Source organism: Pectinophora gossypiella, chromosome 16, assembly GCF_024362695.1.
Source record: "Pectinophora gossypiella chromosome 16, ilPecGoss1.1, whole genome shotgun sequence".
In the NCBI taxonomy this organism is placed as follows: Eukaryota; Metazoa; Arthropoda; class Insecta; order Lepidoptera; family Gelechiidae; genus Pectinophora; species Pectinophora gossypiella.
In genome coordinates this window covers 6136136-6148283 of record NC_065419.1, presented here as the reverse complement: position 1 = coordinate 6148283, position 12148 = coordinate 6136136, and the positions used below count along the sequence as shown (strand labels likewise).

The 12148-nt window shown below is 39.5% G+C and overlaps 1 protein-coding gene across 1 annotated transcript in view; it reads right to left on the bottom strand.

The window, feature by feature from the left end:
* The window catches only part of LOC126373553 (integrin beta-nu), a 32457-nt gene that overhangs the window by 3090 nt on the left and 17219 nt on the right, over positions 1–12148 (bottom strand). The window contains exons 8-11 of the mRNA XM_050019690.1: positions 7034–7360; positions 5541–5713; positions 3556–3744; positions 481–650 (exon numbers count right to left, since the gene is read on the bottom strand). Of these exons, the coding sequence (XP_049875647.1) occupies positions 481–650; positions 3556–3744; positions 5541–5713; positions 7034–7360 (859 nt within the window). The remainder of the gene's footprint in view (positions 1–480; positions 651–3555; positions 3745–5540; positions 5714–7033; positions 7361–12148) is intronic.

The window sequence follows — 12148 nt, the reverse complement described above, 5'->3', positions numbered from 1 at the left end:
GATCACAAAGTGATTTTTGTGATATATTGAGGACATATTTGACCCGGGACCTACGGATCGAGAGCCCAACGCTCAAACCACTGGACCACGGAGGCCGTTTTTACGATACCTAAGTCATAGTTGTAAAATATCTTGCAAATTAGCCCTATGCCAAGCTTGAAAAATCGCTTTCGGATGTGATTTAATTATCAAAACCTCTCAATAGATTATTTAGCTTATTTCAATCCAGGTCAAAATTTGAGGATTGTGGTCTCAATTTTTCCCGGAATGAATTTATTAATTGAGATTTTGTTGATGAAAATTACATCAAAATGTGATTTTTCAAAAAGGCTCTCAAGTAGTTTACACTATAAGGCGCCGAATGGTAGGTGTACATCATCTGATGCTAATCGCACACGCACTTCAACTGTTCATTGACGTAGGTAGGCAACCTGATGGCATGAATAGTCATTCACAGAATTAATCTAGAATATTTCTTACCACATTCGCACTCGCCCCTCCCCGAGCACACGTCACCGTGCCCCGGCGCGATGCAGGTGTCGTTCCTCTGCGTGCACTCGCAAGCGGGCCCGCTCCAGCCCTGTGCGCACACGCATTCGCCGCACACGCATGTGCCGCGACCCACGCCGCCGCATTCCATGCCGTTTTCTCTGGAGGGAATTTTTTGAGTATGATAATATGGTCATCACAAAATTCAAAACTAAAGCTCTTTATTACAAAACTCTAAAAAACTTTCAACTTTTAACTTCTTTTTTCTGTTTTTCTTTATAAAACTGTCACAATATGGCAAATAAAGCAGGTACAATCGCCGACTAAAGAAATTTAAGACCAACGACTTGGTAATGTACGTACCTTTCCAAACAAGGAATTATCTTATTCCTAGGATAATTTAGTCTGCTATGTAGGTACCCCCTAACCAAATTGGATGGTCTCACAAAGTGATTTTGGACATCATCTCTACCGGGATGCGAACCAAAACCAGATTAAGAGCCGAAAGATCTAACCACTAGACCTCAGAGGCCGTCATATAAGTAAAATAGTGACTTCGACTAGCGTTAAAAGCGCCTGACAATTCTTTAACCGCATTATCTCGCAACTGCACTTTGCTCACTATGTTCATTATAGACGCCCGTCCGAGAGAACAATATAATACAAGAACATTAAATATACGTGAAAATATTATAACATAGGGTCACGACTATATCTCAATTGGGGTAGTAAGAGGTACATCCACCGCAAGATGAACTAAGTACCCACACCTCATCGAGCTTTTTGTTAGACCAACGTGATAGGTGCTGTGGTGGTTAAGAATTAACAAAAGATTATGGATTTTTTTTTTGTTTTTGTGACGTGACTTATTGTAGATGCCGCAGATGGCATTAACTAAGTAGTTAGTAGTTGGCTAAGTGGCCGGACAAATGGGGAGCTCTGAAGGCTCTCACCCGGTACAAAGTTTAAGATAACAGGCCTGAGGCCCAGTTGGGCGCGAACCTCGGCTCAGGGCGTCGTCTGAGAGTCGATAGCGATAAGCGCTGATTGAGGGAAATCGTCGACAACGCCGGCGGGGTCGGTATCGGGGTATGGATATGAGTTACTGAGTAACTACACAGTCAATAAAATTAAGAAACATAAAAAAAGGAATTCATTTGTCACACCCGTCATCAAATCGGAGCATGATCGTGACTCTACGAAATCGGACAGACGGACATCAAAAAGCACGACTCATTGTTTCTTTTTTTTATTATTTTTATTTATTTAAATAAAGCATTAGAATATTTAATTATAATGCTTCATATTATTACAATCTAATAAACATTTATCTTTAACCTAAACTACTTATAAAAACTAACTATAAATAAAATATTACTTCCTAAGAGTTTGTCCAATGACTCATCTTAGTTTAATTTAAGGGGAAGACACTTTGTTCACGTGTTCTTATACACATCATTGATGTAGAAACATAAAGATTACATGACTAGATGATACGAAAGACAATAAATTAAATACTTCTTAGTAGACTGAGGGGTAAGAAAAAAATAGAGAGCGATTACCCCGACTGTAGGTACATAATGTAAGGCGATTCTCGCACAACGCGATCGGCGGTGAAGCGGTTGGCATTTTTTTTTTACTTATTGTAGATTTGGCGCAAATGGCATTAACTACTTGGCCGGACAAATGGGGAGCGCTGGGGGGGCTCTAACCCGGTACAAAATTTAAGACAACAGGCCTGAGGGTGTGCAGTTGGGCGCGCACCTCGGTTCAGGACGTCGTACGAGAGAATAATATTTGAAAGAATTAATCGACTCTAGTGGGTTGATAGCAATAAGCGCTGAATGAGGGAAATCATCGACCACGCCGGCGGGGTCAGTATAGGGGTTCTGAAGTGTTTGTTTACGCGAAGTTTATATTAATAAGTTTGTTTATGGGAACGGCATGCACACCACTGGTCAAGATGTAGCCAGGTAACTTGTAGTATTGCTGCTCACACTGTGAGTATCTGTCTAGGTATATTATAATTCTAGGTACTTTAGTTATTTAGAACCATATCGCAATAACAAATTTGACATTGCAGTGAAATTTTGTTTTAATTTGCCAAATAAGTTAATGCGAAATGGTTCTAATGTAAACATATAGGTTAGATACCTATTTTTAGACGTGATTGTACTAATATGATGCCATGAAAATGCAGGTCGAATGGACATGACCCCGAGAGTAATGAGTTATCCCGCTGCGATCGATTGATGGTCACGCACGGACGTCATTTCATTACTCTGTGAAGCGATGTGACGTCATCAGACCCATGCTGTGTTGACATAACGCTGTTTTCTTTATTGTACGCAGCATTTTGGTAATAAATAGTTCTACCTATTCAGGGTGTTAGTGAAACCGTATCGAGGGGGATGATTCAGGTCATAATTCTCGACAGCTCCATTTTTAGTTTTGGGGAACGTAGCCTGGAGACTGCCTCATTGGGGTAGTCAGAGGTACATCCATCGCAAGATGAACTAAGTACCCACACCTCACCGAGCTTTCTGTTAGACCAAGGTGTTAGGTGGTGAGCCGTATCGCTGCCAGTAATGATCGTGATAATGGTAGTTTACTATACAATGGATACGATATTAAGGCAATACGACTTACTCAAGACTGACTGACGGTTCAGTTTATTTCTAGTACATATTGAGGAATAGTCTTCAGCTTATCGAGGAGCTCGGTAGCGGCAAACGCGCTCGGTCTGCGATTGTTGAAGTTAAGCAACTTTCGCAAAGGCCGGTCATAGGATGGGTGACCACAAAAAAAAGTTTTCATCTCGAGCTCCTCCGTGCTTCGGAAGGCACGTTAAGCCGTTGGTCCCGGTTGCATTAGCAGTCGTTAATAACCACCAATCCGCATTGGGCCCGCGTGGTGGTTTAAGGCCCGATCTCCCTATCCATCCATAGGCATGGCCCGTGCCCCTGCAGTGGGGACGTTAATGGGCTGGTGATGATGATGATGAGTCTTCAGCTTAAGTTGTTGAATGCTACAATAAACTGTTAAATAAATGGATAGAGAACTCACAGACTAATCTCGCAAGTTTTGCATTGACAGAAGCGCCCGTTGTACCCTCTATCGCACTCGCAGCGACCGCACAGACAGTCGCCTACTCCGGAGCAGATCGCTCGAGTTGCGTTCGGTTGACGACATTGCGCTTCTAACGCCGCTGAGGCTGCCTCGTCTTCTATCGAGCAGTCACAGTCAGGACCTGACCTGAAAATAATTATACATAAAAGCTTATGTAAGTAGTGTTGTACTTTGGCGACTCAAGAATAACCCTGACTCTTAGTGTTCTAAAGTTTGCGGATGAGCGGAGTGCAAAGTTGAAGTATGAACTATCTGCCTATACTTGTATGGCGCGTGTTTTGCGCTCACTTGGGCCTTCCAACTTCTTTCTTCTATTGCAACCAACCAACAGTACCATTAAAAGAAATCTATTACACTAGTGCAAATGAAACACCAACCGATGAATCCACCTGGGGGTTAAAATGGCCACATCGAAGCAATTCATCTAAGAAAGCAATATTGCTATTTGACATTTGTATGCATTGCGCATTTACTTTATATGCGCAAATTTTAACCCCCCTGGTAACTCTAACGATCATCTAATTCCATTTTCTCACCGCCATATAACAACGTCTATATGCGCATTACGCATCTGACCTTAATTACGCAAAAACATGTTGAACATTACAGTCTATGCAATTTCCGTCGAATTCCTTTTTAATGGAATTATAGTAGCGCTATAATTCGTTCTTTTTATGATGTGACTTAATCTTGTTTTCCCCTTTCCCTCATTCAGCGCTTTTCGTTATCGGCCCACTAGAGTGGATTAATTCTTTCAAATATAATCGCCTTAGACGACGCCCTGAGCCGAAGTTCGTGCCCAAGTTGGCGCCCTTAAGCCTATTGTCTAACATTTTTGTACCGAGTAAGAGCCCTCAGCCCTTGCCACTTGCCCGGCGAAGTAGTGAATACGGCCTAATGCGGCAAACCTACAATAAGTCACGGTAAAAAAGAAATATTGAACATTACAGTCTCCGCAATTTCCGTCTTTTTTGTCTTAGATGGCATAAGTAGCCACTCGCTTGGGCAAACTGTTTAAATAGGTGTATGCAACTGAATCAATGAAAGCTAAAATACCCAATTCATTACAACTTTACGTACTAACTACTTGTTGATTTATCAATCCCACCCACCCATTAATAAGCTCCTGGATAATAATTTTAAGATTCATGTAGAATATTCATGAAATAGACAATAAGCAAATTGAATTTCGTGGCACATTTCACACAAGAAACTTAACCATCCCTGAGAGTGATGGTAAAACCAATAATTTATTTTCAGTCACTGCTTTCAGTACATCCTCATGACCGTAACTGTCATGTTATAACATAAACCCTACGTAATCTCTTAAGCAAACCTTGAATAATGTAGGTTACCCACACAACACACACGATGGCATATGACATGTAAACAAAACAGTTTGATATACTCTAGACGTGTGTACTATTAAAAGCGGAAGCATAAAATAAGGTCGAATTTTTCCTATTCTTTTTAATAAAAAAAAAAGAAACATATTCTATTCTACTCTGCTAAGAGAAAATATTGTAGACTAAAAAGGGGTAGAATAGAAGTACTTAGACTAAAAAAAGTTATCATCCTTAAGTGCCTGAAATAGAAGTCGCAAGCGAATCGACATAACAATAGCTCCCGACAATATCCCAATTCGGAGTAGTCAGAGGTACATCCATCGCAAGATGAACTACTCGTAAGTACTCACAACTCACCGAGTATTTTTGTTTGTTTTTTTTTACGAGGCGACTCTCAGTCTATCCTTATTTTTTTACCATCGTCATTTTGCTATGCTTGTTACTTTTTAATTAAGTATACATTGTACAAACAATATATTGGAGTGGAGAAGAGAGGAGCTGAATACAGTAGAATAGAGTTGCTTTCTCTTCTTCTATTACAGTGGAATAGACTAGTAGGTACAATGAAACACAGACCATCCCTTGTTGCAGAGACAGACGCCGCACACCAGATGTTTATTAGCACCACACGTAATGGACACGTTGGACTGCGACTCCTCTTGGCAGCTGCAGCCGCACTGGATGTCCACCTCCAGAGACAGAGAGTCCTGGCCCAGCTGACTCTCTGATATTGTTATCACTTGCTTCGACTGGAAAGGAGAATGGTCTGGGTCAGCGGTACTCAACCTTTTTTATACAGGCGCCGCAAACACGGTTTAATCACAGGTCACAAGCAAATAATATTTAGGGGTAGTAACATAGATAGTAATTATAATACAATGGATGGATAGAACGCACCGCGAGCGGTAGGGTTATCTATTTGTTTTTGTTTCCCATTGTAGCGGACAAAACCTAATTTTATTTTATTTTAGTTTGACATCTCTGGAAATAGCGCTGTCCCTCACTTACGATAAGTGCTTGAAAGTGATAGAGATAGTTGTAATGCTGGTGCTAATTCCTGCAGACGCTATCTAATTTTATTAATAATTTTATTAAGTTATACCTGTCATTTTCTTATCCATTGGAAAAGAATGGGACGGGTAATCGACAGGCATAAAATTAATGGAATACACGTCAATTTTAAGCCCGTCTAAAAATTTTACATCGGCCAATAACCCGACAGAGTTAAGTAGATAGCACGTCAAACGGATTACAATACCAGCGATCTTGTCTATTTTATTCGCCCGGAATATTCATTCGTTTTAAAATTAGCTTGTTGACAATCATCCCTTTCCTTTTCGGCGGATAAGAAAATGACAGGTACTTATAACTTAAAATTAAATTAGGAGGTGTCTGCAGGAATCGGGGCCATTGTACTTATAACTAAAATAAAATAAAGTTTGTGTCTACCAGTATAGTATCGGCATTCACAAATCAATCATCATTTCCCAGAATTCGGTTTCAGTGGCTAGACCAAGATTCAAACCCGTGTCCTTACTTGTTCTCTCAGATCCGGGACTATCACGGCTTTTAGATTTGAATCCAGGACACCAATAAAAAATTCAAGTCTACAAATACTTATTTAAATAACGTATCTGTTCCACCATTTCTACTTGGTCAAGCAACAACTGAACCGTTTATCTGTAAATCGATCAATATAAAGTTACTTACCTGACAAAATTATGATCGATATGAGATGTAATGATTAACAGAAATCAATAGATTAGAAAAACACGCAAGAAACTTTTAAATGTATTGTGAATTGAACCAGATTAACATCATTTTTTTAAATAACTTACTACATGATTTCTATTTATAAACATAATTACATGAACTCACGGTTAAAGTAGGGATATGAGACTCCGCATATTTCGACACTGTTGCAAGTGCCATGATCACGGGATCACCAAAACCGTGATAATAACCGCGCAAACTTAAAACAATATCTAACTGAAACCCTCACAATTCCTCGTGTTTCAGTGCAGAAACCAACTGCAGGATGATGTGACCAAGTATAGCGATTGACTTACCCTTTTGAACTCCGGACAAGCATCCAGGGTAACATGAGCCTCGTAATTCAACGTCATTCCAAATTCCACTCCGGTGCATCTCGTCGTCTCCATCATCTGCCCACCTTTACCACAATCTGTGAAGTACTTTATCTTCACTGGGCCCTTGCTAGAGTTATCATCGAAGTCCACCACACTGACTACATCCTCGTAACCGGTTTTAACCAGTTTCAGCACATTGGAACTGTCACTTTCAAGCTTCGCCACGTAAGTGAAGTCTTCCAGGAGTTTGTGCAAACTGTCGTAGTGATCCTTAACGCCTTCAGTCACGGCGAATATCACGTTCACCTACAATGAATGGAGAGAATCGTTGATTATTGTTTATTTCGAGTAGAACATCACATAATCCCGGATTTGTGTCTGTTTAATGGTAATAGGCTCGCACCTTATTATCTCTACATGAGTACTATGACAGTACCCATTGTACTTTGTCGCACTATCATATTTGACATTTAATGAGACTTACTTACGGTTTAATTTGTCAAAAAAGTTAATATGACATGGTTTCAAAGTGTATGATTCATATTAGTACAAAGAAGACAAAGTACAGAAAATAGGAAAACTATAAAAAAAATGCACAACAGGCGGCCTTATTGCTCTTGGGCAATTTCTTCCAGGCAACCAGTGGCAGGCGTATGTATTATGTATTATGTATTATGTATGTATGTATGTATGTACCACATAGCGCACGATGTGTTGCAGTTGGCCAAATGTAACATAGCTACACGCCTGTGCCCCCAAAGAATATAAATTCGTATTGTATTTTCAATAGGGATAGGCAGAAGTACCATGTAATAGGGAGCGAGCCTATTGTTACTATTGATCAAATATACATATTTTTAACGATTGCCTGTTAGGTGTAACATAACGTGATTCTTTTTTGTAAGTCACTTTTAAAATCTATGTTTGGAAAACCCTTTAATACTAACAAGAGAGCGTAAAAGTAACGTTGTAAGCTTTTGAAGCTACTCGAAATGTATTAGATAACTAAGATAATATTTACAGACGGTATCTATATTAGTAAGTCGAGGATAAATTGGGTTAATACCGGAGTAAATCAGTCGTCGGCGTGTAAATTTGCGGATGTGGTTTGTAACATGGACTGTTTAATTTTACAACGCTTGTAGAGTGGTGAGACCGAAATAGTACGAAGAACGTACTACTTATTAACTATCTAAGATGTACCTACTTAGTTATGTATCTTTGGCTTATATTGGTACGGTCACGAGTACTAATATGTATACACTTTGAAACCATGTCACATAAAATATTTTTGACAAGTTAAACCGTAAGTCTCATTAAATGTCAAATATGATAGTTCGACAAGGTTCTAAAGTGGGTACATGATATTGCTCATGACTGTACAAATGATTCGGAAAGCAAAACCTTTTTTACTTTTTTAGAAGAACTTTTTTAGAAGTCTTATTTGTTTACAACTTGTTTACAAGTAAGACTTTGACGCTATGTCTGTTTTTTCCGTTTGTCCAGCTCCTTCTCTTCTTCTATCGTATGGATTGTGAGGTGGATTACCAACCTCACCAATCCCCTGACATGGCTCATGTAATAATTACTCACTTACATTAGTAAGTAGTAACCGGGACCAACGGCTTAACGTGCCTTCCGAAGGATCATCGTACTTTCGGACAATTAGGCCCGCTCATTAAGTTTTGTATTCATTAATAACTACAATAAATGAGTAAATAGGTGTACTGATGTCTGTGGTGTAGGTGTGGTGTTAAGTTTCGTATTTTTCCATCCCATCCTCGCCAGATGTTAAGTATTTATATATGATTTAAATAGACAAGGATCAGGAGATGAGTGAACGATACCGCGGTTACAGTCACACTGATTTTTATTAAAAGATTACAGTTTACCCTCAAAACACACACACACGCACACATTCAAAATAAAATCACAACAAAATATCTAACATTTTTACATATATTAATAAAACGAATTGCTGTACTTTATTAAGTTTTTGCTAAGCTGTCGTTCCGTTTTAGAGATAAGTGAAGTTTAATTATTAAGTTCACTCCCACTGTTTATCTATACCTACGTATATGTAAAATAAATGATTTTTATTCTACTAAAAGTATGTCAAAACGGCCATTATAGCGTCTCGCTAGTTTAGGATTAATTTTTCATTGATATTGAATATTTTTGTATAACTTTCTCTTCGAATGACAAAAGTAATTCTGAGAAAAACGCACAATATAACAATTCACATCCGTTCTAAAACATCAACAAACGAAAACTTTCTATTTAATCGTGAAATCAAACAAAATGCATTCAACTTTCCATCATTGAGGAAACATCAACAACAAAGCGCATCAACATCAAACTTTGAATATAAAATAAACATAAAGAAGGTACCTACCTACCATTTTAGAACGAGAAGTTTCTTTCTCGGTTTATCGCAGCGATCTTAAATTATAAGCCTCTTTAAGGTTAGCACTGGCCCCGATTCCTGCAGACACCTCCAATTTTATTTTAAGTTATACCTATCCGTCATTTTCTTATCCGCCTAAAAAGAAAAGGACTGATGATTGACAACTGTTAATGTTAGAATGAAAGAATAAAATGAAATCCGTTTGAGGTGTGCTGTCAACTCATTTATATTGGGTTATTGGCTAATATAACATTTTGGAAGGGCTTTTCTTCTGTCTAAAATTGACGTGTCCCATTTTTATGCCTGTCGATTACCCGGGCTATTATTTTATTTTGGGTCCCATAACCTGTCTCTCACGTTCAAACACGATTTTTATAAAGCAAACAGTTATTTTTTAAATAATTACACTATTGGTACATTTCTGATGTTATACTCGTGCTTTTATGTTCCACGTTTTTATCAAAATTATTTGAATTTAACCAAAAACACGGTAACTAAGTTGTACTTTTGAGTAACGCAGTTGTTTCCCTACAAAATTCCACTGTCCCTCTCATATATTTACTCCATATAAACACACATTACTTAAAAACTCTTCAAGACGCTATTAAAATGTAATATTTGCGGTAATAACACGTAATTTAATCTTTACTTTAACAATAATAAATATTATTTTCCTTTATTTTTTTTAATAATAAATATTATTTCAGTTTTTAATTATTCCAAAATATTTATTGTGTCCCCGCGGCAAACCGAAAAATTACGAACACTATGTTACCATACGAAACTGAGTCTTAAAATTAGAATTTTGTATGCATTTGCGCCAAAAGTCGTATAACATATAATCAAATATTATTGGGGCGCGGGGGGAGTGCGTGGCTTTGAAATTCGCCGAGTCAGTCGCGAGGACGCCGGCGGGATAGGTGCGTGTATTAATTGGGAGACCGCTGAGTGACCGCTGTGATAGGTGAGTTTTTTGAATATTGAATAATCTTTTACGTTATATCTTTAAAAAAAGGAGCAAATATTTATTGTACACGATCTGTTTTATAAAATGAATTACCATATGAGTGTTATTTTAGAATACACGTGGTTTCTACAACTGAGTTACCGATGCACTGCGTTACTGCGAAATGTAACGCAGTTGTAGCCATCGTAACGCAGTGGAAATACTCAATGATTTTGCTCAATATTTACAAATTTAATAGTTAAATAATAGTTTAATAATTTAATTTATAATTATTTCGTTACAGAGTGTCGAGTTTATCGTCCACAAGTCCCTAGTCAACAACGTGTTGACCATCGGTAGTGTTTCGAGCAGGGTAGCGTGCCTGATACTCAGAATATCATCTCGATATTCGCTGACTGTCATCCAGGTATACGCTCCGACCTCGGGACACCACGATGACGGAGTGGAGACTATGTATGAGGAGATTTCTAAAGCCATGCATAGCCATAAAAGCCACTACACGATTGTGATGGGGGACTTTAATGCACAGTTGGGGAAGCGGTGCGGTAACGAGCTGAGAGTAGGGCAATTTGGATTTGGGGTTCGGAACACCAGAGGCCGGATGCTGGCAGACTTTATGGAGAAGAAGAACCTCTATATGATGAACTCCTTCTTCAGAAAGCCCGCACCCGCAAATGGACCTGAATAAGTCCCAGTGGAAATTATAAAAACGAGATCGATTTTATCATGTCGACGAAAAAGCACATATTCAATGATGTCTCTGTGATCAATGCCGTTAAGACGGAAAGCGAACGAACGGGTTTCCGAAAAGGCTTTAGCACCATAGACCACATCCATACGATGCGGCAGGTTATACAGAAGACCGAAGAGTATAATCTGCCACTTTGCTTGGCGTTTGTGGACTATGAGAAAAAGCCTTTGATTCGTTCGAGACCTGGGCGGTGTTGCAGTCTCTTCAGAGGTGCCAAGTGGACCATAGGTACATCGAAGTGCTAAGGGACCTCTACCAAAATTACACTATGTCAGTTCGAGAACAGAACCAGAGCTCTAATCCGATCCAACTGCAGCGAGGAGTGAGACAGGGAGATGGCATCTCTCCGAAACTGTTCACTGCTGCATTGGAGGATATTTTTAAGCTTCTGGACTGGAAAGGATTTGGCATCAACATCAACGGCGAGTACCTGACGCACCTTCGATTTGCCGATGATATAGTCCTAATGGCTGAGACCCTGGAAGACCTGAACACCATGCTCGAGCATCTCAGTAACGCATCCCAATGAGTGGGTCTTAGCACGAACATGGCAAATACAAAAATTATGTCCAATGACCATGTCGCACCCACTCCAGTTCAGGTTGGGAACGTTACACTCGAAGTTGTAGACCAGTACATGTACCTAGGACAAATAATCAAGTTAGGTAAGTCCAACTTCGAGAAAGAGATCTCTCGTCGGATCCAACTCGGATGGGCAGCGTTCGGGAAGCTGCGGAATATCTTCTCGTCCAAAATACCTCAGTGTCTCAAGAGGAAAGTCTTTGACCAGTGCGTGTTGCTAGTGATGATCTACGGCAGTGAGACGTGGCCGCTTACTATGGGTCTCGTGAGGAGGCTCGGTGTCGCTCAGCGGGCAATGGAGAGAGCTATGCTCGGTATTTCCCTGCTCGATCAAATCAGAAATGAGGAGATCCGCAGGAGAACTAAAGTCACCGACATAGCTCGGCG